Here is a 27308-nt window from a genome sequence, read left to right as displayed (position 1 = left end):
GCGCGCTCTCAGTGCGTCCGCTGAAGCCCCCGGGTTTTCGGCAGCTTCCTCCTGCGGTTGAAGCCTGGAAGGTTTAGCCTTCCAGCCGGGCGCCTTGTAAGTGCCGTGGAGCGTTCTTTGGTACCAGCCCTTCAGAAGTTTTGGATTCTCCGCCTCCGGCCCCCCCGTGTCCCCCGTCCCCCGCGCAGGTTCCGTGACTGTTTATATTGTGACTTCGTTGTCAGTGTGAAGAGCGGGGAACCCGTGAAACCAGTTTCACTTTCAGGTTGTTGCTGGAAATGTTCTGAAGTGTAGCAATTTCTGTCCAGTGTGGCTTTAAAAAAAAAAACAAAACCAAACCCCAAACCCTACTGCAAAGCATATGCTGATGGTGGTAGCAACTACTGCGTGCGAAAAAGTAATTAATTTTAAAATAACGATTTGAAATGTGGGTGGCAGCCCTTGTGACTTTTCCCATCTAAAACCAGTCAAAACTGAAAGCCGCAGGGCAGTCTTCTGTGTGCTAAATTAAAATTATTTTGCAGGTTTGAAAACCTGCGTTTACCTATTTGTTGTGTTTGTTTATAACAGTCCGATTTCGACTCGTAAGGAATGGAATAAAAAGGCTGTGAGAGACTAACCTGGAACGTTGCATGGGAACTAAAACAATATATTCCTTTTAAAAAGCACTCAGAACTTGGTGGGTTAGTAGTCTTTACTCGTTGCTTCTGCCTAGGGATCGTTTTGCGGAAGCGTGTCACGTAAGCTGTAGGGAGACCTAGCAGAGGTATGTGCTCTCCTAGGTGGAAGTTACTGTTTGTGCCACAAGAACAGTTTAGGTGTTGCTCTTGAGAGTGTGTGGGCTCGTGCGCGTGCGAAAGGATTGTAGGCTGAAAGTAAGAATTCTCTTCGTTGTTGTTCCCCAGAGAGCTAGATGACTGTGGCAGTAATGATAAAATAGTGTACAAAAGTTCCCTCCCATTGGCTTTCAATTCTCTTACCTTCTAAAATTTGATTTAATTTTGCAAGGCTTTTGATACCTTCTGCAAACTACTACTGCATACCTTCATTTCTCAGGTAAGTCAGTACACTCTGGGCATGTGTGGTATTTTGCTGAATCTGGCTCTGAGCACACGGAATGAATTCTGGTGTTGAAGACTTTGGTTTTGGGTTGGTGGTGTTTTTTGGTTTTTTTACATTTAAATTGATTTTTTTTTTTTAAATGGTAACACAGTGTTTAAAGTGAAATATTTGCCTCTTCCAGATACTCCTGTAAGGGCTTTGTAGAAACATAATGGAGTTTGTAACAGATTTTCAGTTTTCTCAAAACTCGGATATTTCACATATTAATCATCACACACCCCCTCCAAAATTGCCTGCTAATTTGATATATTTTTTTATGAAAGAGTCTCCCCTCTTGTGTGAAACCCCCTGGGGAAGAGGCTATGGACAAAACCATTGGCAAACAGCAGAAACTGGCTTCAGACAAAATGCTGTCATACATAGCAAATGAAGAGACAGGAAAAAACATTTCTGTAATTTTCCAGCAGAGATTTTACTTATAATAAGAGTGGAAGGCACATTTCCAGATAGAGGTGAGTTGCTTGTATAAAAAAGTAAGTTTGGTTGGTTCTGATTTCCAGGAATCCCAAGATGTTTAGCTTTGGGGGTTTTTTGTTTGTTTGTTTTTAATGAAAGCTGAAACTATGTTCTCTTTAAATTGGTACCATGTTTGAATTTTCTTTTTTTGTCATGCTGTGAGGCACAATTAGACTTCAGTTCCACAGGGGGCAATTATAAGTAAATTATTTTGGCTAGCTTATGTTCAGAAGAGTTGTAATAAATTAGTTCCATCGTCTTGTTTCCTTAATGCTAACATCCAGAGCTAAAGCTAAGCTTGTAGCACAAAACATTGATGGACTTTTGAAAACAAAAGCTGTGCGTCAAATTTAATACCAACTTGGAAATACGCTATGGGAAATGCACGATCTGTTAAGGATATGTGATTAAAGTAAATGTGTCTTATCACAGACCCTTGGCTTGAAGGTTGTGGTGACCTCATTGTTGACCTTGGCCTCAAATACCATCTGTCCATAGTTCTGTCACGTTTCTGGGGGTTAGAGCTGTATATGGAAAGTGATGCCTATCTGTATAGGTGCCGCTAGGCCTTTGTTAAGCTACAGCTCTTGTACTCAAAGCTCTAAATTGCTACCTTTCTGAATTCAAGCACCAAATTGAATCAGTGGTAACACCAACCATTTTGAGTGGTTTGAAACCTTTCTGTGACTGTTCTGGATCATCCTCCTTTGGCCAGGGTGCACTTATTTCGGGGCAAGAAGTTCGGTTACTTAATCATGGGGTATGTTTTGTAGCAAGTTTTCACCTTCAAAACGCTTTCTCATAAATTTTGCCAATACTTGAGCGTAGTCTTCATCAAGACACTAAAGCAATTTCCTGAGTAAGTATTTGATGTCTAATTAACATTAAATAGTTTTATTTTGTGTTTTGGCCATGCATTGTTCACCCTTTGTGACCAACTTTTTATGCTGAAAGAGTAGCTGTTAACGCTCAAAGAACGTATGCTATAATGTGCTGACCAAATTCGACTGTATGTATATAGCACTGTATGTTAAGAGAGTGAGAAACTAGTTATTTTTCATATTTGTTTAGAGCTGCCTTCCTGCTTTTGGGGGAACCGGTTTCCTTAACTATATTCTTTTATCGTACCATTTGCCTTGTGTAATGGTTAATTAAGAGTATTTCTTAAAAATACATTGTTGCCAAGTATTCACAGGGAGGAGAGGAAGAACAGGAAAATGGGAAGTTGGGCAGAATAAGAAAGCAGTTCTTAAGAGTTACTTTCTCCACCCATCCCTTCAATAAAGAAAAGTATGCAAGAAAACCCCCAAGCAAATAGTCATACAGGCTTATTTGCCAGTCCCACTTACCCTAGACTTTGTATTGCTCCGTCTAAAAATCTTTCCTGTTGAGGAACCGGTAATCTCATTAGGAAAATAAGCCTTAGCCAGTACGCCTAAAAGTTTGTCTTGTTCTTTTGTTTGTGCATTGCTTCTGCTTAATGTACTAGTAGACTCTCTCTTAGTGGTGGAGTTACTTAAGCTACTGCTCTTTTGGCATTAACCGGCTACAAGGTTCTAAGTTTTATAGTAAGCCAGACTCTCGCTCAAAGCATGTTTTGCAGGTAGGCAGGATGCTGTTCCCTCGCTTCTTAGCAGGTGAAGAACACCGATCTGGTTCAGCTTTGAGGAAAAGACAACCTCCTCAGCGTGATTTTTAGTGCTAAATCCAGCTTCTAAGAGTAGGGAACATTTTATTTTTTTTCTACTCTGCCTGTGTTGTGAAACATGGATTGATCTTACTGTGGTTGTAATTGTTAGATCAAGTTACTACTACTGTTAGTCTCTGGTAGCTTTTTTGGGTGAAGGACTGCGTTCTCACGGACAGTGTCCCAAAATTCAGTGGGAACACCTTGCAGGGTAATAAGCTGTTCTTTCTGAGGCTTCCATTCATAGAGGTCCTGTAGCTACCATGGTTAGGTGCTTTCGCTGCTGCTCATCACTTGCAAGAACTCAGCAGGAATTGCAGGCTGCTGCTGTTACCGAAGCAGCTGCTTTATCTCAGTTATGGTTCTGTTTGAGGCATATATTGTCCTTTTTGTAAGGATGCCATCTTTGACCTTTGAGTTCAGAGTTGTACCCCAACTTTTTTCCGTTTCAGACGTTAGACGGGGTTTGCAGAAGAATGGGACCTCTCAGTTCTGCAGGAAGGCTCGTCAGAGACTCCACATGTTGTTCGCTTGTTTCTACAAATGCTGTCTCTCAACATGGGTTGAAAAGAACCTTAGTGGTGTTTATTATCAAAATAGAAATGTTTTGATCTGCTCTAGCAAAATTCCAGCATAGGTATTTGCATATCATCTTCCCTAACTTTCACCTACTTCTGCGCACAAAGTACTTAGTATTTTTTTTTGTTGCAAAACTGTACCTTTTCCACGTCTCACAAAACATATTTTGAGTAGTTTCCCCAGAATTACAATCCACATGACAACTATAATTTATGTAGGACATTCTTAACGTTAATTTATCTGGCAAACGTGGTCATCTTCTGGCAAAAGCTTGGATAAAAATGCTTTATAAAAACAACAGTATTATTTTAAAACAATAAGCAAAGCTGCTGTTTTGAATTGCTCATAACTTGAACTGGGACAATTTGGCCAAATATAAAGTAAATGGAAAGGTGATATATGAGACCTGTTTTGACAGCGTAGTTAAACTCGACAAACTTGATGATTGCTTTTTAGGAACCTGTATAAAGCTGAAGAATGATTTTCGTAGTAGAGGACCCAATTTTCCGTACAGAAAGTTTTTTCATACAGAAAGTGGAAGTATTTTTTTTTCTCATCTGTGGATATTTTGGCAAAGAGGGCTTGGCAGTAATATCGAGGTTCTAAATATACATGATGCAAAAGAACAACAAAAAAAAGAGCCAGCTGTGCTACCGTGGTGTCTGCAATTGTAATCTTGCACCATGCTTCAACTTGCCTAGAGCAGCCTGTCTTCCCTTCTGTGCCACTGGTCCTTCATCTCGCCTCCAACCTCCCATTTCTTCTTTCACCTTCCCTTGCAGTGGGAGCAGTGCCGGCTGTAGAGTTTCTCGACTGTAGCATCGGGAGTTGGAGGGACTGGGAATGGGCTGCACTTCTCTTCCTCCTTCTGAGCTGCTACAGCATTTCAGATCCCTGCCAGCAAAGCAACTGGGCAAAGCAGAACTGCCGTGTGGGTCGAGAGTTCTCCAGTCTGGAATGGAAAAGGGATGTCTCTTTGTACTACCTTGTCCTAGTCCCTCGGACTACCTTGTACTGCAGCCTCCGCTAAAGGGTTGAAGTCCTCCTTTATGTGGGATGAGGCCCTAATCTCTCAGTGAAATCAGATCAGCTGACTTACGGAGGATGAGTTGAATGAGGAAGGAGGTCCTGCCCCTGGGCTCTGAAACGCCACTAATACCTGTCCATAATACTGGAAGGCATCATGGTGTTCTGATATTGCTGTTGTGAATGGTTAATATGGTATTGCATTTTTTTTCTTAGCAGAGACTGTGGTCAAGGAAAGTTAAATATTGTGAGACATTAAGGAGCTCATGAAATCTTGAGGAAGATGATTAGTCTTCATGTTCTGATCTGTAAATTACTGGCACTGTTCGCAGAACGCTGTATCCATGGCAACGTTGCGCTCAACTTCTGCCTTCGTCTACACACACGTGCACACACAAACAAATAACTGACCTTGCATCTTGTTGGCTAATAGCATCAGTAATAGTGTACAGGTAAGACTTGTTACCAGTGCAGGTCAGGACTAGGTTTTGTTCTGCCATCGCTCAGTGTTTCCCCTAATGATTGCCACTGTTGCCCTAGCTACTTCAGGCAGATGTCAGTTCCTTCAAGGAGATGTCAAGTTATGCCCCAACCTAAGTTTTGATTGGTTTTAATATAACTTTGAATTGTTGGCCAAGGAATGCGTGCATAATTAACATTACACTGACTTTTGTTTTGTTTCAGAGCTGCTTTAAGTGTTTTAAATTTGTTTACCTTATTGCATAACTTTTTGTGCTTACTGGTTTTTGGTTTGGGGTTTTTTTTTATTTTTATTGGATGCTAGGACTGGGTCAGTGTGGAAATCAGTTTTCCCTTTTAACTAAAAGGAAATCCTTCCATAATAGGATTTAGTCAGATTGCAAAGGAGAATAGAGAATATTATAATAAAGGGATGGCATGGCAGAAAAAGGCTCGGATGAGATCCAACAATAAAGATGTTCAGGCCTATACTCTCTAGGAAAGGGATTTGGGGAATTACTGTGAAGGAAATCTTAAAGCTATGAATCCAAATGCAATTTAAGAAGGAAAAGTCTGATCACATATTATTATTTTTCTGTCTACAATGACTTTTAAATAAAATCAGCTCTTGGGGAAGGAAGTAGAGGCAAAGACTTCCTTAATGTTCTTTCTGTTTTCTTGGCTGTACTTCATTCTCCTAACTTGTGCCTCCATTGTAGAATTTTTCTTTGTCTTCTCTTTATCTGTTATTTCCTCTCAAACTTAGTAGATACTGTTAGGGATAATGGAAATACTTGAAATTTTTTTTTTTTTTTTTAGCTTAATGAGGGCAGCTCACGTAACTAGCCTTGTTTCAGTAGAGCTGTGTAAGATATTAATAAATTGAAAATTGTCACTGTATTAAAATGCATATATTGGATGCGCATCAGAAAAAAGACATCAGTTAATCTATTGTTTATACCTCTTTAACGTCTTTGCTAGAAATTGTTTAACTGTTATGCGTTCTTCAAAATTGTATGTTTTTATTTGACCTCAGGTTTTTTGGTTATAGGAAAACTATTATATAACAAGTTTTCCTATGTGACAGTGGCAAATTAGTCACCTTTCTATCTTTTAGCATTTATACAGACCCTATTGCCATAGTAACTGAGCTCTTCATAATTGTTAATGTATTAATCCTCAGAACATCCCTGTGAGGTAGAGAGGTATTCCTGTTTCACACGTGAGAAACTTGAGTCATAGGGAAACTGAGTGATTTATTGATAACCCCACAAGGCAACGAGAGCAGAGATACACCCTCATTTCTGTTCCTGTGGTATAAGTGCCCTCCTGGTCGAACTGTCTTTTCTCTGCCCAGCTTTCTCAAATGAATGAATTTTAGTGAAATTGGCTGCAGCCATCTGGAATGTGCTCATTTGCATATAAGATCTGTGTGGCTGTCATTATTCAGCACATCAGGTTTAATGAACTCTGAAGACACCAAGAAAAAGAAATGTATGGGCTGCTACTGTGTATTCTCAGTGGATCGTGAGATAGATTTTTTTCTTCCTGTGTATCACAATACCAGAAATTAGCTACTCTTGACTATACCAATACTAATTTAATTGGCAATGTATGGCTCATATCTCTGTGCTGACAGAGCAGTTTTAGTACATCTACTTTTGAAGGCTGACTTTGACCTTTGAAACTTTTTAAGCTTGACTTGGAAATACTTGCATTCAGAATGCTCTGCTATTCTTCGGGGTTTTTGTTGTTTGTTTGTTTGTCTTTAATTTTTAGACAGAACATACTTCACGAGCAGAAAGGAAAAGACGCGATTCATTCGGGATGTTTGACGGTTATGATAGTTGTAGTGAGGACACCAGCAGCAGCTCCAGTTCAGATGAGAGCGAAGAGGAGGTTGCTCCTTTGCCGTCCAGTCTCCCAATTATAAAGAACAATGGACAGGTCTATACTTACCCAGATGGCAAATCTGGCATGGGTAAGTATGTGGTGCATGAGTACAGAGAGTTTGATGTTTATGTTTTTTAGCCTGTGCTGTGAGTTGTGAGGGTCCAATCCCAAATGTTGGTCCCGCCTGAAAAGGGACCGAAACAGCTTGAAGGGCTAGGGTTGGCTTGTTTTGGGAGGGGGGAATTGTTTGGTTTTTGCTAAACTGAAATAAGATAGATTTTGAATCCTGCTGTCGGGAAACAAATAGTATGGGAACATCTGCCCTCCCATCCAATGTGTGTTGTGTATATATGCACATGCATGTTTATGTTCTCATGTACATTGTTTTTATTCTTTGAGCTTTGAGGAAAATGTCAGTGTGTTCTCTCTATGCTTGGGCATATATTCTCTCTACCCTTTGTTATGTATACAATATATTAAAATATATTTCTTCCTATACTAGGAAAACTTCATTACTGCTCCTGTATAAAGTCTGTTAGTGTATACCTGTTTACTACCCACTAGCTCTGAGCTAGAGTATACCGGGAAAAAAATTTAAAAAGGGAAGATTGCTTTTATCATCGGGGGAAAAAAATATTTTAGCCAAAATCATTAGTGATTAGCAGAGCTCTCTCTGGGTAGAATCTTGGTATTGTCTCATTGGCATAAGTTGGTCACAAACTCTTATTCATCATGGAACAACTCAGTGGGTGATGCTGTCAACCTCTGAAGCGTAAGATTCCTGCTAGAAGAGAATATTGGTGGGCTGAGGTACTTTGGGTATACTAATCTATGATTCAAAAAAGAAATCTGGTTTTATTTCCGGTCGGAAGTATTAAATATTTAGAGGAAATCAAGATTGGCAGGCCCAGATTCAAAGCAGACGTGTCCTTGAGAACCATGAAAACACAGAAATCGGCTTTAGCTGATTTAGCTGGGTCATTCACTTCTACCAGTGGTAAAATTAATAGGGAGCAGGAAGGAGGCACCCTTTCACCAAGGAACTTGAGGTCCTTAGTGTTTCACTGACGTTTGTGGTGGTGGTCTTATTTTAAGTTATTTTTCTGTGCAATTCTCTTCAGAGAATTCTTGCACTGAACAAGAAACTGTTCGGTGGTGCCACCTACAGGACCTTCCTTATGTTGCCTTTGTTCTGAATTTTTCCTGAGGTCTTTATCACACTCTTAACGTTTGGCTTTTTCTCTCCTCTGATTAGCTACATGCGAGATGTGTGGAATGGTTGGTGTCCGTGACGCTTTTTACTCTAAAACAAAACGCTTCTGCAGTGTGTCATGCTCTAGAAGCTATTCGTCGAACTCCAAGAAGGCCAGCATTCTGGCCAGACTTCAGGTAGCGGTACAGACACCATTTTCTTTATATACTTGTTATAGTCTGTCTTTGTAAAACATGTACACTTGTAAAACTTGCCGGATGTTTTAAGATAGGTCAAGTTTCTTAACACATTAAAACTTTCACATAAGTGATTTTGTAAGCCAAAACTCAAAACTGTATCAGTAATGAACAAATTACTTTGCTTAGCAGAGCAAATTACAGAGAATACTGACTCCTTATTTCATTTCTGCTGCAGTGGCCCTTCTGCAAGAAAAAGATCAGGAAAAATCTTCAGCCTACATATGTAGTGACTTGAAATTCCATGCATCTCATACCCAAGACACTTTCTGGCTTTAGAGAGCATAAAGGTTTATTTAGCATTGTTGTGTTTTGTTTTTGAGGGTTTTCTTAACTATATAGATTTGCAAAATAGGTTTTGGTCTGTTCACTTAAAATATTAATACTAATAATCGTGAAGGTATATTTGTAATATTCAAGAAAAGAGATAGAAATGTCAAGAAATATTATATCCTATCTCAAATTCATTACAACAAATGCCAAGAAATTGCATTGGTGTAAATTAGATTCAAAGTTCTTCCATTTGACCTGCTTTTAAAAGATACCTTTTTTTCAGGTAAACAACAATCAATCTATAATGCTGTTCAAGTTGGAATACTAGTCATCTTTTGGACATTCTTTGCTACTGGTTTTTCAATTTATTTAATATTACATGTAGTTGTGTATACTTAGTCAGCTTCTATTCTGTGTTGTTCTACCAGAGATATGCTACAGACCTATGGAAATTTCATGATGGGAGTTTGGAAAGACTTTATTTACTTAGCTTTTTTTTGTTTTAGGGTAAACCTCCAACAAAGAAGGCAAAAGTTCTACAAAAACAACCCTTAGTGGCTAAATTAGCAGCATATGCTCAGTACCAAGCAACTTTACAAAACCAGGCAAAGACTAAAGCAGGTAATGGCGTATAAACAGAGCTGAAACACATTCTTGGTAATACAAGATTTGTGGCTCATTAGCAGCTTCCTAAATAAAATAACTTTCTCTTAGCAGCTGTCCCTGTGGAAGGTTTCAGCTGGGGTAACTACATCAATAGCAATAGCTTTACAGCAGCTCCTGTTACCTGTTTTAAACACGTAAGTATTTTTCAATATGTGCTGTCTATTTGTGTGTGCGCGCATGAGAGAGAGAGAGAGAGAGTCCATGTTAATTCTTGAATTCATTTTTGCAAAACATTCATATCCAAATATGTTTCTTGGCCTTGGACTGTGAAACGTAAACTGTGTTAGTACGATTACTTTTTAGATAGGTATGTTTGTTTTTATCTGTCCTTTAAAACAATTCTGAGTGCTATCAGTTGCTGTCATCATACATGCTCTCATAAACAAAGAAAAAGTAAAAGGAGGACCCGTAAACACTTGTGAAGCTTTTTTTCTCACATTCGAGGTGCAAAATCATCGAATGTGCTACGGAGTATCAAACCAACCAGGTCATGTAATGTTAGAAAAAGTTACAAAAGGCTTTCTAGATCGATTCAGGCTTGCTCCATTATGTTGAACTGATCTTCTGGTTACATATTTGGATTTTTGGAAATGTTTTTCTTAGTTTTTAGTCACGTCCTCCCTGCCAGTCGTGCTGCCAGGTAGTGTAGAAATAGAGGAAAATGAAGGCTTTTTATAAATCTGAAATTGAGGAGCTTGGTTTTCTTTGTATTGGAGTTACAGAAATTCCGAACAAGAAGTCCTCAGTCATTACAGAATGTAATTAGGGGATGAGGAAAATATTTAGTAGCATCTGTCTTTAATGTGTTTGTTAAATTCCAATTATTAGATCTTGTTTAAAATATTGTCAGTACTTTCTGTCTCTTAAGTAAAAACTTTGTCAGAAAGTGTTTTCTCAGCATACCTTTTTTATTTGGGAAGTTGAAGTGTTCCATCTTCTTACAAAAGTTTTATTTTGCTCAAAATTGTCTGATGAAAATTGCAATCAAAACAAACATTTTGTTTCATGGAAGGTGTCCATAAGGGAGGAGAGAGACATACTTTTCTGTCCAGTTCTGGAATTCATGCTGAGCCCTGTCAACTCATAAATCAGCTGGAGTGGAGGGCTCTTGGCAGTTGGCACTTTCTGAATAGCGCCCTTTATGCTTAGAAGCCTTAGCTATTGCCCAGAACAGAGCCTTGCGTTAGTACAGCTTCCTCAATTTGTGTCGAATTCCACGTGCTTAAGTAAGCACGTTTGCACTTCGTTTCACAGTTATGTACATGCTGTAATAAGTAATTTCGTATGTACGTATCAAAAGGTATTGTTTGATAACGTGGGCTGTGCTATTATAACAACAAATGCTTCATGATGTATGGCATCTTTAATTAGGAAGCAGCTACAATAATTAGGTCACTTGTAAACTATGCTATAACATGCCGTATTAAAAGGAGTTATATCTTCCTTTTTTACTTCATTCATGAAGTTGCATGGTACACCAATAATGTGAACAGATACAATACTAATGCTCACATTTTTACCTTGAAAATTTTCACAAGCTACAGGGCCGCAGTGCTACTAAGCCTGAATGTTGTTTCTTTTCTGTCCCCGTTTTCCTTTTTTATACAAGTAAAATGCAACTCCTGCAGTCTGCTTTGGAGATTTCTGCTTCTTCGGTGGACATTAGTTAGTGTTACAAGGGTGTGATTTTAGTTTTGCTGTAATTATTTCTTTGAAAAATATATCATTTAAACCAGTCAGAATCTGGAAACGCGTTAGGACTCTCTTGTTAGAGCCTTCTCTCTCTCTCTCTCCCACTCTCTGTTGATAATTAAAAGAAACAATACTCTTTTTGTCTGTCTGAAAGATTATTGCTATGTTTTCTGTGTACTATATTGCTTTGATTCGTAAAAGTTTGTATTAGTTGATGTTTGTTCACCATCCGTATTATGGATTCTGTGCACGTTGTGTGTGTCCACAAGATTGAATATCTAAAGCTTATTCTGTTCAAGAGAAAAGTTTTGAATTGACAATAAAATCATGACATATCTGCCCTTGCCCTTAAATTTGTTTTTAAATAAAGTATGTATCTGGTTATACTGGGTGTATGGATATTTGATAGGTAACATTGGGATCAATATTAAAGAAAATTTAAGGGAATTACAAGATGTGGGATTTGGCTTACTGATTATTTTTTTAATAACCTGGCATACTTCAGTATTTCAGGTCTAGTGTAATTTTCTCAGATCAGTTAATTTTTGCCTGGGGAGTTATTTCCTTTTCAATTTAGAACAGTTACGTTTTAGAATTAAAACATTTAAATCCTGAAGTTCTCTCTGTTTCTTTGTATGAGAAGAATTCATTTCAAACTCTTTTGATGCCCTTAGTGTGGCTTTTGTAGTTCCCTGTTACCTTCATTCCAGACTTTCAGTGTTGAGTAACACTAATGAAATTCACTAGCTATAGTACAACTACGCCCACTTCATAGTTCAGTAAACTGAAGTAGAGAAGCTGCTTTGATTTATGTCATATAGGAAGCCTGTGACAAAGCCACAATTACAGTTTATGCACCTTGCAGCTCTTTTTTTTTTTTTTTGTCGAATTGCATTAATCAGATACACAACAGTAGCTGATGCGAGAACTCTTAATTTAATGTTTTAAATATTGTTTTATAGCTTAGTAACATACAACGTGCTCATTGCTAAACTGCACTCTAATTTCATTTTCTTCTAAGTTTTTGCTTTTTCCTATATTTGCTTTTATTAGCTCAAACCATTCCTAGAAATGAAAGCAAATACAGTGCTTTGAGTCATTTGTCAGTACTACTTAACGTACAACGTAATGCACAATTAATAGTAATTATTCTTCTCCACTCTGTTGCTAGTGAGATGCACATTTTCTGAAGTTAAGAATTTTTCACTCTTTCTTCCAGTTGAATTTTATTCTGAGCTGAAATATTTTCATTCTCTTGGTTTCTTTTGTTATTAAAATAAATAAATAAAGTTTGCTCTAAGGGAGCATTTCCAGGATTTTACACTAGGTGGCAGCGCTTCGCTTTGAACGCCTTATTTTAAACCGTTTTGCGCATTGTCTTCTCTGGCATTACCTTTTGGGGGGGGGTCCGTTCACACACGAGGTATCGGCATAGTGTCCTTACGCTTCAGGAATTGGTAACATCACTTTGCCATTACAATCCTGGTTCAGGTTTCGGGTCTGAAATCATGGCGATGGCAGTGCCATCCAAAACCTTTAGGAGCCAGTTATTTAACCCATGAGCTCCTTGTTCGGCTAGGCATGTGGGGATACTTGGCCGTTAGGCGCTCCGGTCAAACAGGACCATCCTGATTGCAACTTACCTTGCAGAGAAGGCAGCTGCCGCTCACAGATAAACCCTCCCAGGTCACCTCCCGGAGCAGGAAGCGAGGAACCCTATCTTCCTTGTTGGGGAGTGACACGAAGTGGATCTCTTCGTCATGAGTCTGAAAGGTAAATTTGTTCTTACCTGTAAATTATGGTTCTGCTAGTTCACGCTATGCCAATCCAGACTTCAGAGTTACCCTTCCAGCCAGCAGACGAATAAGACTTAACACTTATATAGTGCTTTTTGAGTTTTTCAAAGCACTGGGCAAACATTGACCAATTAATCAGGTGAAGGCAGAGAAGACATGAAGGAAGACGGCTGTTATAGCCCTAGTTTATCCAGTCTTCCTCCCTTAAGAATATCCGTAATGAGTGAAAAAGGAAAAGATGGCGCAGTATACCAGGTATACTGTAAACCATCGCTTCAGGACAGTAATGTTATCTGGCATTTCAGTAGTGATGCTACACAGGATGGCTTCCTTCTTCTAAAGGGTGAGCCGTATGGATTGGTGTAGGAGAACTAGCAGAACCAATATTTTCACAGACAAGGACAAATTTAACTTTCTGCTATTTCCCTCTATACCAATCCATGTTCTAGAAATAAAAATTTGTGACATTTCCATTACCGGTTGATGTGAGGAGAAGTGTGTCGATATACTTTTCTCTCTGAATCAACTGAATAGATGAGCAGGCAGTAAAATATATTTCAATTAAGTGCAGCTGGATTATGAAATTATTCAGCACTGCTATTTTTGATTGTTTGGCCTCATCTGTATCTCTCTACAAGGCAACAAGATTTACTAAAATATGCAGTTTGAAAAGTTTATTTCCCCAATTCAATTCAAAAATCTACACGTCAATTTAGAGATGATAGCGAATATGTAATAGGACTTGATTAAGAAGCTGTATCTGCATATTTTGTGTGTGAAAATAAGCCATCATTTTTCGAGTTGTTTTTTTTCTCTGTCTGCCAGATGGCAGACGAGAGCTCTGCAGTCTAGACTGGTGTAGATGGGACATAGCAGAACATGAAGAGACCAGGCTTCAAGAATAAGAAACTGGCACACCTGTAATAACTCATTTTTCCTTTAGTAGTTAAAACTAGTTTTAAGTTTTGCATGCCTAGCCTCAAATGTTTCTACTAGTGAAGAGTATCCCTTTTTAAGATAAGTTTGGCTTTTAGTGCTGCTAGTTGGCTATTGCTGATTGCCAGCAAAATTCCAGTATTGTGATTTCCAATCATTCAGGATTAATCCACATTTCTTCACTTGTGGCTCTCAGCCGAAATTCTGTGAAGTTGGAGGCTATCCCCACTGAGCGGTGAAGTTCTCTGTGTTTGCAAAGGGCTTTGTAAATGAGAGACAGCCTTAGAGTACTGTCTGCCCGCTACGGTGCAGAACCAGAGCATCCCTTCGACTGTCCCTGTGATATCTGGACGTTCTCTGAACTGATAAGAATTTATTTTTCTCAAAGCACCTCAGAATTGATATGACTGTTGTTCTAAAATACCCCAAATTTGAATCTTTCCCTTCTTGGTGGTCTCAAGTTTAATGTAGACTCAGTCATTTTCCATTTTGTTACAAATATAACTTCAGTTGAGTAACTTTTAAGGTTTTAGATTCTTCAGCACTGTGCATTTCTGATACCTCTACAATACCATCTTTGACTGTCTTTTCATGATGTTCTGTTCAACAAAACGCTCTTCTTAAGACAGCAAACTAAATGCAATCTTTATCTCCAGTTTCCACAAGTCCTTAGTAGTTCATCAAGCTTGTATTTCTTTTTGTTACTAACGCATTAGTCTAAGCCTTCAGGACAGCCTGTGAGGAATCTAGCGGTGCATTTCCTTTTGGCATTCATTAAAAAGGTGCCACAGCCTTCTATTCTTTTTGCTTGCTTGATGGAATGATCACTTGCAGGTGATACGAAAGCCTGTTCCTCTGAGAGGACGTGAACTAGTGGGTGATAAACCCCACCATAATAAATCATCAGAATAGATTAAAGAAATAACTTTTAGGCATTTTTTCAGGAATGTTTCTGATTTGCAGAACTTAAAGATTTTTTTTTTAAATGTTTGTGGTACAGATACTAATTTAAAGTACAATAATTTTCTTGCAAGTAGAATTGCAGAGGAATTACACCATTCTCACTAAAATCAGTAGCTTGCACCTAGTTGAAACGTAGAATAAAGCTGACCTGTGAGTATATGCAATTTGTGCTTGTGCTTTACAGATTTTAAAACTTGGAATCCTGTAGTTTTTGCAGGAAATACACAGTAATAACTGTACACAATCACAATACTACACATAAGCTTCAAATCAAAACCAAACTAGGTTTTCATAGAGTGTTTTCTAAACATATGCTTATGTCTTATCATGTATATTGGAGTCCTTAGTAGTTCATCAAGCTTGTATTTCTTTTTGTTACTAACGCATTAGTCTAAGCCTTCAGGACAGCCTGTGAGGAATCTAGCGGTGCATTTCCTTTTGGCATTCATTAAAAAGGTGCCACAGCCTTCTATTCTTTTTGCTTGCTTGATGGAATGATCACTTGCAGGTGATACGAAAGCCTGTTCCTCTGAGAGGACGTGAACTAGTGGGTGATAAACCCCACCATAATAAATCATCAGAATAGATTAAAGAAATAACTTTTTTTTCAGTTTTCAGGAATGTTTCTGATTTGCAGAACTTAAAGATTTTTTTTTTTAGTGTACAGATACAGATTTTAAAACTTGGAATCCTGTAGTTTTTGCAGGACAGTAATAACCCATTCTCACTAAAATCAGTAGCTTGCACCTAGTTGAAACGTAGAATAAAGCTGACCTGTGTATATGCAATTTGTGCTTGTGCTTTACAGATTTTAAAACTTGGAATCCTGTAGTTTTTGCAGGAAATACACAGTAATAACTGTACACAATCACAATACTACACATAAGCTTCAAATCAAAACCAAACTAGGTTTTCATAGAGTGTTTTCTAAACATATGCTTATGTCTTATCATGTATATTGATTGTTTTGTCTCTTTAAGTTGCTCGAAAAAACACTGATGTAACAAAGAATAATTATTTTCATGTGGTGTACTGGTGACTTTTCCCCCCCTACCTTAAATGATAGGCACCTATGGGGACATGCTGGGGTGATATCTCAGAAGGAGTGCGAGTGGAGGTTCCAAACACCGACTGCAGCCTACCTACCAAAGTCTTCTGGATAGCTGGAATTGTAAAATTAGCAGGTGAATATATTTTAGTTGAAATTATTAAAATAATCAAAATAACTGTGTGAAGGGAGCTAATAATTTAGTCAGTGGTCACCTGGTTAGTAGAAAGTTGACACTGGTTGGGTTGTCAGAGCTGTGTCAATAGGTTATATGTTTTAGCACTATCACTGTGTTACGCTGTTTACAGTGTCTTCAGTGAAGCTTGAGGATGCCTGGTTTTTTTAATATTGCCTAAGAGTACAGTAAGAGCAGTGCAGAATGAGGAGATAGGAAATTGTATAATAGCTAGCAAGCAAGCCTTGTTATACGAATCACTTTTCTTGGTTAAAAGTTAAAAATTCAAGGTCACGTAGCTAAGATATGAAAAAGCAGATACTGTGGGTAATTAATTAATTTTGTCCTCCTACATGTAACTTCTAAAGGTTTATAGTTCAAGAATTTTAATTTTAATTAAAATTTGACTTACATGATAGCACATGCACATTTATCAAAGTAATCCATTCTGTGCATTAATAACATGCAGAAATGTGCCGTAAGAATAATGTTCTATAAAAAGTTCTAGTCTAGAAAATCTAATGTAATATACATTATGATTGGTAAAGAAATATTAATAGATTTTTATAATCTTGTTTAATTTTTGTCTTTTTTAAATGGGATTGCTTTCTTTCAGGCTACAATGCTCTGCTAAGATACGAAGGCTTTGAAAACGATTCAAGTCTTGACTTCTGGTGCAACGTTTGTGGGTCTGACATCCACCCAGTTGGTTGGTGTGCAACCAGTGGGAAGCCCCTAGTTCCTCCTCGAAGTATGTAAATAGTAGCCTTACTGATCAATATAAGTCTGTCTTTATTAAACTAAATTTGCTCATGGTTCAGATATCAAAGTATTTTTTTTGCCATAGCAACTCTTTCAACCGTTATGAATAAATCATTTTAACTTCTGGAAAAATAAGGACTTGACTGATGCTGAAAGTCTTTCTTGGAGTAGCCCATCTGATGCGACTTAAAGTTTTTAAGATCAAGGTGGAAGCGGTTAGCTAATCAGTGATGTGAACATGCACTGATTTTTATTTATATTTTGTTATTAAATTCTTTGCCCTGACATACCCATAAACTTAATCTTGGGTAGCATTCATTCTTTAAAGAGGTTTTTGTCATTATTGTCATCCAGGCTTTTTAACAGTCATCTGGGATTTCTTCTTTACATATTCCAGACTCTAATATTGTCTTTAATGGACACAATTAAAAATCAGTGGCTTATTTTTTCCCCTTCATTTGCAACAGCCATCCAACACAAATACACAAACTGGAAAGCTTTTCTAGTGAAACGACTTACTGGTGCCAAAACACTTCCTCCTGACTTTTCTCAGAAGGTAAGGCTGATGCAATGTCAATGATGTACTATAAACGAAATTGCAGCACAATGTGAAGAACTGAAGTATTTTACAATGGCACATTAGCTTCTTTTACAGTGAAGATGATACAGTAGTTTCTTCCCTTAAATACAGTTTTCCTTGGAATCTCTCTTCTCCATTTATGTCCACACTTGTCAGTATGTATTTGGAAAACTGTTTCCTCTAGCAGAAAGTAGTTTTCTTTAAAAACTAGTTAGTCTATTTGAATTTTAAAATACCCCAGTTAACAACAAAAAAAAAGTGCTAATAAGCTACCCTGTGATACGTAAGAAAAATTAAAACTGATTTTTCTAATTCAGGAATGATTTTTATCATGCACTATTTCAAGAAACTGAACAAAATTCATTAATATAGCACATATCTAAATGCAATAAAGTACATACTTTTGAATGTTAATATTTTTCATCTGCTCTGGACTAGATTTTTTGCTGTCTTTAAGTCATGTCTTTAAGTGTGGCAGCTGCCTGTATAGTGTGCTATAAGTTTACTTACTAATATTGTGAGATGGTACGTAGCTTTTAGTAGGAATATGAGACTTACTGTACTGTTGTCTTACACTGCATCTAATATTAAAAAAAAAAAAAACCCAGACCAAAAAACCTTTCTGCAGTTGTTCATTTCTATTTAAAAACTGGCTCAGTTGGAAGTCAAATTAAGTTGGCAAGGTCTCAACACTTTGGGGGAGTTCATAATGGAAATGACAAGTGACAAATACTGATTTTTAAACAGAATGTATCGTCACAAGGCAGACTAACATCTATTTCCATTCTGTTCCTTTCTTTTTGGTATATTATGAAGAAATATGTTTGTGAGTCGCCAGCTTTAATTATGTTGAAGGTTTGTTTTCCATGCCTTTTACAATAAAGTATTTTAATCCTATTTTTAAAGTGCTGTATTTTGAGTGGATGACAAAGCAAAAAAAAAATCTTGGGTTTTTTTTTTGTCAAAATTGTTTCTCAAGGTAATTTTATCCGTTGTTAACAACTGAACAAACTTTCATTAAGCCAATGGAAAATTCCTTTAACCTATGTGAGAATTGTATTAGGGGCTGGATTTGATACAATTAAAGCATTGTAGGATCTATTCTACTTAGTTTTCTGAAACGTTTCATTTTTCCCCGTGTACAATAAAATATAAGAGAAACCATTTGTGTCATTTTTGCAGGTTGATTAACAAGTACTTGAGTTAAATGAAAAGTGCATTTGATACTGCGCTTTAGTAGCAGAAGACAGATGACTAAGGAAAACGAAGTGTATTCTTACAGAATGTGTTTTTGTCCTGTTACTTTAAGGTGTCTGAGAGTATGCAGTATCCATTCAAAACTTCCATGAGAGTAGAAGTTGTTGACAAAACGCACCTTTGTCGAACAAGGGTAGCAGTTGTAGAAAGTGTCATTGGGGGACGGTTAAGATTGGTGTATGAAGAAAGCGAAGACAAAAATGATGACTTCTGGTGCCATATGTACAGTCCACTCATTCATCATATTGGTTGGTCTCGAAGTATAGGACACAGATTCAAAAGATCTGGTAAGCTGCTTCTGTTTTAGCGGTGTCTTTGTGGGCACTGTTGGCTTGGAGAAGTCTGACTTAAGCAGTCCTGTCACTTCATACAGTTGGTAGAACTAGCTTGAATAATGATATTTTAAAATTTATATAATGTGGCCCAGGGGTTTTACCGATTATATTACATTCATGAGTTTCAGTTAAAAGTATAATTAGTGTATTTTGCAGCACTGGAAAAGCCAAAATAATTTTTTAGTTGATCTGTAGTATGTTGATATCTAGAAAGATTCGACGATAAACAGCGATTAACAAACCGTCTAGGCAGGATAACCTTGAACTGCAATATTCAAGCATGGTAAACATCATTTTTCATGCTGATACCTGGAATTACACAGTCCTGCTCCACAAACTCCTAGTTTCTTCAAGTTTGTCTCTTGCACAAGACAATGTGGACAAGTAATCCTATTAGATACTGAATTTTTTTTTTACTTGCAAGTTTAAGGATCATCTATATTTACATTGCAAGATTTACATGGTTTAGGGGGCATTAGGGGATGGGCAGGGAAGATTTAGTGACAGTCTAATAGATGGTACACAGTTAAGGCCCTTGTTTAAAATACAAAAATGCCTGTAATATGAAGTATTTAAGGTTTCTAAACAAAAAAAGAAGTCTGTTTTTTAATACTTCTCTGCTCTGTTGAGCTTGTGTCCCTTGTTAGAAACAGAATTTCTGTAAAACATTCCACGAGGCATCCCTTCAGGAAAACCTTCCGTTTTCCTAGCGCTTAAACTTTCACTGAAACCACTTATAAATAAGAACGGTTAGAGAAATTAAGAACAGTGTTACTTCCCAGGAATAATGCCTCTAACAGAGTTCCAGGGATTCTGCTGGGAAAGTAGTATTCAACAGTTGGCTAAAACCAGCTCTGTATACCTATTTAAAGTGCTTATGTATAATTATATAAAAAATATATAAATACAGTTTTCTGTCACAACAGTGCAGAGTAGTTTACTTGCCAATTTTTTGCAAAAGCTTCTATGTATATTTGTATCAATTTTGTGACATAATCAAGTGGGTCTTATAAATACTGGATTTTTTTTTTTCCCCGTAAATGAGATTGTGTTATAGAGGTATTTCAGGTAGAAGTCAATAAGGAAAATAGATGGATTATGTCCTCCAGATTTTTGTGGTAGTCTTATTATAAACTGTGGGCCTCCCACACCAATGATTGCATGGAACTAATTAACGTGTTCAGAAAAACATACTGTCTGCTCTACTAACAAAACTTCTGAATAATATGTGCTATTATTCCTTGTAGATATTACGAAGAAACAGGATGGACATTTTGATGCACCCCCGCATTTATTTATGAAGGTGAGTTTGCTAGCAAGAACACTGTTTTCTCAGGGTTGATTTGAGGACCTTTAGCTCCTGGTGTGTGTAAAACAGACCTGAAACTCTACTTAAGTCCTGGAAATATGCCCGGCACAAGCATTACTTTTTTTTTCTTTAATTCAAACACCTAATTTGGCTTCCTTGACACAAGCAGAGATGATGGAACAGGTATTTCAATCTGTTGCTTTGATGGTGTAAGGTTATATTTTGTTCCAGGCTTATTAGATTCTTAGCTTCTGGTGCTGTTATGTGATTCTTTAGGTAAAAGAGGTTGACGCAGCTGGAGAATGGTTTAAAGAAGGAATGAAATTGGAAGCTATAGACCCCCTAAACCTTTCAGCAATATGTGTGGCAACTATTAGAAAGGTAAGAAAACAAATGTGTATTTTGGGAAGGTAGATAGGAATCCTTTTTTCACTCGCCTTTATTCAGGTTTGAAACAAAAAGCTCAAAACCAAAATAAATGCAGTTCATTCACACAGTGAATGTTTATGGAATATGTCCATTAGTTAGTTATATATGGCTGCTATGAAAAAGAATATACTCATGTAAATTTTCTTAATTTTGACTTCAATCTGGAAATTCAGCCTTACCTTTAATTAGAATACATTATGTTTGTGAGATTAATTTGCAGGACAATGTTCTGCTAATTATACCAAACGTTTTGCAACTGTTCAAAAAGAAACCTCATCCTGCTTACTTGCGGCAGTCTATGAAGACATTTTAAGGATGTACTTTTTTCCTAGCTTGATTGAAAGGGATCCCATCCATGTGAAATCTGTTTTAAAAGAGGAAGAAAATGTAAAAAGTAGCTTTGCAGAATTGCAGAACCTTACCCATGAGGAGTGTGGTTATGATTTCGAGTCTTTTTTCTTATTAACGATGTGCAGAATATCCTTGCAAGCTAAAGAGTAGACTGAATTACAAAGCTTTAGAAATAGAACCGATGTTCACAAGAAAAATAAGCTAGAGATCAGAAAAAGGAAATGTTCGTCTCTCATAACTTTGCAGTTACCAAAGGTACATTTGACAATAGTACACATGGTCTTGGAGACAGGTATGATTTGGGGTTTTTTATTTTGTTGTAATTGAATGTCCTTCGAAGTGTACTTCTGTTATTACTGCGTTGCTTTTCACTCTTTTGAAACATGGCATGCTTTCTTTCTAGCCTTATCACAGAGTTAAAGGTATTTAATGTAAAATTTTGTTTTTCTTTACAAAGGTTTTAGCAGATGGCTATCTTATGATTGGGATTGATGGCTCAGAAGCAGCAGATGGGTCTGATTGGTTTTGTTACCATGCCACTTCCCCTTCTATTTTCCCTGTTGGTTTCTGTGAAATTAACATGATTGAACTAACTCCACCCAGAGGTACATATAGCATTCTGACCACATTTTATTTTGACTATTTTTCAGTGATATTGTATGTGCCATATGCTTTGTTTCTTAACCCAGTCTACAAAATCCATGTCACTTTTTAGGACTTTCTCAAGTCTGAAACAAATACAACAGCGTAACTTCAAAGTAATCTAAAACAGAGATAACAAACTTTTCATTTAGAAAAAGTCAAACTGAACATCTGATTGATTCTCTGGCTAAAATAATTTGCTTTTGCTGTCAGAAATTGAGGATAGCAGCTAGTCGAATACTATATCCATTAAGTGAATGGGAAGTATGCTAGTCACTAAAAGGACTGTTCAGAATATGTCATTGCTTGGGAAGTCCTGGCCACCAAAAGGATTAACGAACATTGTAAAGAATCTCAGACTTAGGCTAATTTGCAACAATACTAGTTAATTTTTTGCTGAATATGCACAAATTTGAGCTTCGAGGAAGTAGCCATTAGAGCTGTATGCTGCGTAATCCCTTCTGTGAGAAAACGCTGTCTGTCCACTAGCACATATGCCTACAGAAGACTATATTGCCTTCCATTTTCCATTTTATTGTCTTGGTCTAGCAATTTAGAAAGAGGATTGTAACTAGCTGTGTAACAGCAGATAATAATAGTTTTTTATGGATTTTTTTTCTCCATTCTCATTCTTGCAGGCTTCTACTTGTATTTATTGAATTATTTTTCTAGGTAATAACTACAAAGACAGTGTAATGCAACATGAAGAAAATAATTTCATATCATTTTCATTATTGCACACCAATGAATCTGTCATCTGAGTATGTGGAAACTGCAGTTGGAAAGATTTACTATTATTTTTCAGACAGCTCGTTTAGTGAATTTATTGCCTAGAAATTCATGGGCATAATCACCCCTCAAAAATATGTGGTGCAAGAGTCTCTTGCAATACGAAAAGCTTTTGTGGGAGGAAAAACCATGCATATCAATACATATCAATCAATTTAGAAATAAATAGATTAAATTGATGATACAGAATAGGGAAAAAAACCTCCCTTCTATGATGAAACTGTTCTTCTTTATTCTTCAAACACTACTTACACAATAGTATGTGAATTTTGTTGTTAGCACGTTTATGATACTTCTGTGTTTCTTGTATCGCGGCAACCTTATTCGTTATCTGCGTGTATATTTTCCCTTTTATTGCAGTTTTCCGTAACAGTCCTGCATCATCCACTGAGAGGCAATTATAAATCACGCATGCAATAATCTAAAAGTCATTTGAAAGGAATTAACAGGAGTAAAATACAGAACGTAATGCACATGAACATATTTGATAGAATCAAAGTGATCAAAGCTTCTTAGCTCTTACGACAGGTGTATTTTGCATTCCAAATTATGGGCTTGAAAATGGAGAGTTTCTTAATTCTGACTGCTCTAACAAGGACCACATGCACACGTCTCGTGTGTGTGTGTGGCGAGAAGTTAATTAAAGGACTTGCATACAAATACTGTTGGTCTAGCCAGAGGAACTGTGCGTTAAGAAGAAAAGCATTAATATGCAAACTGATACATTACTACCCTTATTAATTGTTAGCTATCCAGCTACCTCTGTTCATGCAGATACTGCGTACCTAACGTGAACACTCTTCCGAATTACATTTAACAATGTGGATAACACTTAAGTTGCTGTGAAATCGTCGGACTTTACAAGCTCATTCCTTCCAAACATCTTCATCTCATGCTGAAATCGGTAGAAGATGAAGATGCTTAGACACTTTCAAGAATGGGATTGCATTTTGGGCTGTGAATGTTAGCTACCTGATGAGTCTGGCCCTGCAGTACTGAGCTGTGACTCCGTGGGAGCTCTCTGCCCCCACTTAGATGAGATCCAACTGTTTCCCGCAGCTCCCTGTGCCATGCCCACTACGCTGGATTTTTTTTTTGGAGTGTCCATCACTGCATACTACCACAAAGAAATCTTTCAAGCTGTTGTTGCTCCAGCTAGAATTTGAGAATTATTGGTTTAAGCAGTTGTAGGAGTTGCCCAAAGTAAAAAATAGTCCTACGTGTTCTATGCATATTCAGTAGATGAACAAAAGCTAAATATATTTGAGACATTATTTTCTTCCCTTTATAATAGCTTTTAAGATTGGGAAAAAAAATCCTGTAATTTTCCATATTATTGCTATTTTTAGCCTTATTTAAGTTTTAAAATATCCATGCTTGTCCTTACTGCTCTGTTCCTAACAATTCAAATGTTTCAGTAGTGGAGCTCTTTCCCCACAGGAAAGACTGGATGTGCTTAATTACATGATCTGTTCTGGGTCATTTGTGTGGGGCATTGTAGAGATCAAGGATCTACGTGGACAGAAAGCTTCAAGTATGAACGATTAATCTTAACGTTAAATGACACTTTCTGTATTATCCAGAGGTTCATTCATCTTGTTTGTTGCAAGTGGGCAGTGTCCAGATGACTGTCTTGTCCCTTAGACCAAAGCTCAGAGAGTGGAAGTTTCTGACGTTAATGTTTTGCTGCTTTGTTGTCTTTGTAGCCATAAGAGAGTGCCAGTATACTATTTTTGTTGTGTTCTTATGCATGAAGTTTGCAGCTGATGTATGAAAATGTTGTTTAAAATTCACAGGTTATGCAAAACTCCCTTTTAAATGGTTTGACTACCTCAGGGAAACTGACTCAATAGCAGCTCCTGTAAAGCTCTTCAATAAGGTAATAAACATTATACATGTGTACTTAAACTGTAATGAGTATTATCTTTAAATTTCTGTCTGCATAGTCCATGGGATTGACCCATTTCATTAAGTACGATTTTGAAAAGCTAAGACAACAGAGACTTTCAGAAATAAGAACCATTTGAGTATATTAAGCTTGAATATTTCTGAAATGTTAAATAAACACAGGGGTACACGAAACTTTACTTGGTATTTTCCTACATTCAGTTGACTGAAATACTCGCTTCAATGCTGTGCTTAAACCATCTTTATTAACATGTTTGTTTACTGATGTTTGCTTTCCTAGGAAGTTCCAAACCATGGGTTTCATGTTGGAATGAAACTGGAGGCTGTTGATCTGATGGAACCTCGCCTGGTATGTGTGGCCACAGTAACTCGCATTATCCATCGTCTTTTGAGGATACACTTTGATGGGTGGGAAGATGAATATGATCAGTGGGTGGATTGCGAGTCCCCAGACCTCTATCCAGTGGGATGGTGTCAGCTAACTGGATATCAACTACAGCCTCCAGCGCCACAATGTAAGTTCCTGTTTTGTAAATACGGTAACAGTTGCTTACTGGTCCTTGTTCATGGGTGGTGATTTTTCCCAACTTCATCCTTTCCAAGTTAGGTCACCAGGTATAACAAAAACAGAACAAATTCTTGCTAATGCTTAGAAGTACACCGTTCTAATCTCTTCTGCCTTGACTTTTAAAGTACTTCTGGGCGTTTCTGTGGCTGCTTACTATATTTAATGCCAGAAGATGCTTATTTGATCCAGAGAAAAAGCCTGTTACTTACTTGTCAGTTCTGGATAATATCACTGAGAATTTGTATTGCTTTAAGATTGCAAATATATATGCTTTACATACCGAATTTGATGGAACTCAGCATGTGCATAGCTATTCATCTGCAGAAGTATTTATGTGAGAAGGCTATTTTTTATTTGGTGCATCAAGACTTGTCCCTGTCAGGTCAAGTTATACGGCAATTATTGATAACTGTATTTCGAGAACTGTTAGTTGTTTAATGGGAGGGTAATAGTAGTTACTGTTAGTAATGCTTTACATACCGAATTTGATGGAACTCAGCATGTGCATAGCTATTCATCTGCAGAAGTATTTATGTGAGAAGGCTATTTTTTATTTGGTGCATCAAGACTTGTCCCTGTCAGGTCAAGTTATACGGCAATTATTGATAACTGTATTTCGAGAACTGTTAGTTGTTTAATGGGAGGGTAATAGTAGTTACTGTTAGTAGTTTAATGGGGGGCTTTTGGCACAATAAAGGTATTCTGCCTTCGTTCAGTCACTAAGGAGAAATTCTGTAGCTGTGTAGCAGCTTTGACACATTCTGAAGTGTTTTTCCAAAATACTAAATTTTAATTTTGAATTCTTAATTTTTTGCAGCATCAAGAGATAGCCAGTCAAGTTCATCAAAACAGAAGAAAAAAGCTAAATCGCAACAGTACAAAGGACATAAGAAAAGTGGGTGACAAAAGTAGTGTTTGCACTTTTCCTGTTGTTTAAAAAGTCTGTGGTCTCTCACTAAGTCCCTATTCTATTTGGAAATGTTTGTGTGTAAACAGGTGTTGTGCTTAAAGGTGCAGTATGCCATAAAAGGAACTTTTTCATTGATAATAACCATTTTTTATAACTTGCAACAGGGTTCATGTTGCTAATAATAATCTATATGAATTGTAGGTGGGGAACTGTTACAATATTTTTGGTATTCAGACATCATTTTAGTATGCCTTATACAAAATACTCAGGTATCAATTAATACAGTTTTAACTCTGCTCTTTGTAACAGAGGTGTAGGAATAAGAACCAGGTTACTTGGATAAGAAAGAAGAAGATGTAGAAAACTTAAATTACCATCTAGCTGGTTCCTTTCTAATACAAAAAAGTGACTTAATTGCCAGTTTTTTAGATGAGACCTCTGTGGGAAGCTGTATATAAATAAAACTTTTATATGATTATTTTCAGAAACAATAAGTAGCATTGCTGTATGTGACTGTTCTTGTCACAGTAAAACATAGTAATGATGTTTTTAAGAAACTGAAGTATTCAGGTTCTTTCCATAGTAATTGTTTCCCTCGGGATGAAATTATCTTCAAAATTCACAACCAACTTGAATTTGCACAAATGCACGTTTTGCATTCCTCCATATTTTTATTTCCATGACTCTGTTGGTTTAAACTGAAAATCCGTTTTGTATGAGTAAAATGGAGTAGAGGCAGCCAGTCGTAAGAGCGCCTTGTGCCTTCTCCCATCATTCTTCTCTGGAAATCAGATCCGTCTGTATTCTCTCCTCTAAACAATATTGTAGTTTCTTATGGCACTTTTATTCCAAAGGTTCTCAAGCCATTTTTCCAATAATTTGACAATTTTGAAAGGCAGCTACCTCTTGAGTCAAGAGCAGCAGCAACGTGACAGCCATTGTACAAGAAATGTATGGGCAAGAGATGACGTGGTAAATAAGACCACAGGGTAAGCCTATAGTCTTGTTAAGTGCTACACAATTTTTAATGATGTCTAACTCAAGATTTTACAGTATCTTTTTTTAAAAAGAACTGGTTACAACTGGGGGGGAGGCTTTTTCTGCCACATAAGAATGAATAGTTTGTCTTGATAGAAGTAGAATGGTCTAGTTCAAGACAAGCTCGAGAAGTGGGCCCGTGTGAACCTCATGAGGTTCAACAAGGCCAAGTGCAAGGTCCTGCACCTGGGTCGGGGCAACCCCCGGTAT

General features: G+C 37.2%; 2 protein-coding genes across 7 annotated transcripts in view; one reads left to right on the top strand and one right to left on the bottom strand.

The window, feature by feature from the left end:
• The window catches only part of UTP18 (UTP18, small subunit processome component), a 15841-nt gene extending 10471 nt beyond the window's left edge, over positions 1–5370 (bottom strand). The window contains exon 1 of the mRNA XM_009279715.2: positions 5282–5370. Coding sequence (XP_009277990.1) covers positions 5282–5370 — 89 coding nt within the window. The remainder of the gene's footprint in view (positions 1–5281) is intronic.
• MBTD1 (mbt domain containing 1) overlaps positions 1001–27308 on the top strand; it is a 39796-nt gene continuing 13488 nt past the window's right edge. For 2 of the 6 annotated variants that reach the window (XR_657599.1, XM_009279679.1), the window contains exons 1-16: positions 1001–1056; positions 1386–1574; positions 7109–7310; positions 8478–8617; positions 9451–9565; positions 9659–9744; positions 16064–16181; positions 16837–16971; positions 17450–17538; positions 18872–19106; positions 20402–20457; positions 20740–20844; positions 21701–21848; positions 24471–24553; positions 24863–25097; positions 25968–26045. Coding sequence is in view for 5 of the 6 variants with exons in the window: in XM_009279679.1 (XP_009277954.1) it covers positions 7157–7310; positions 8478–8617; positions 9451–9565; positions 9659–9744; positions 16064–16181; positions 16837–16971; positions 17450–17538; positions 18872–19106; positions 20402–20457; positions 20740–20844; positions 21701–21848; positions 24471–24553; positions 24863–25097; positions 25968–26045 (1777 nt within the window). In the remaining variant the exon portion in view is untranslated. Of the gene's footprint in view, positions 1057–1385; positions 1575–5094; positions 5323–7108; positions 7311–8477; positions 8618–9450; positions 9566–9658; positions 9745–16063; positions 16182–16836; positions 16972–17449; positions 17539–18871; positions 19107–20401; positions 20458–20739; positions 20845–21700; positions 21849–24470; positions 24554–24862; positions 25098–25967; positions 26046–27308 lie in introns of those variants that run through there. The other 4 variants (XM_009279682.1, XM_009279681.1, XM_009279680.1 and 1 more) reach the window with 4 other exon arrangements.

Source organism: Aptenodytes forsteri, unplaced genomic scaffold, assembly GCF_000699145.1.
Source record: "Aptenodytes forsteri isolate BGI_AS27 unplaced genomic scaffold, ASM69914v1 Scaffold563, whole genome shotgun sequence".
NCBI lineage: Eukaryota > Metazoa > Chordata > Aves > Sphenisciformes > Spheniscidae > Aptenodytes > Aptenodytes forsteri.
The sequence above is the reverse complement of the archived record's forward strand: the minus strand, read 5'-3'. Positions and strand labels throughout refer to the sequence as shown.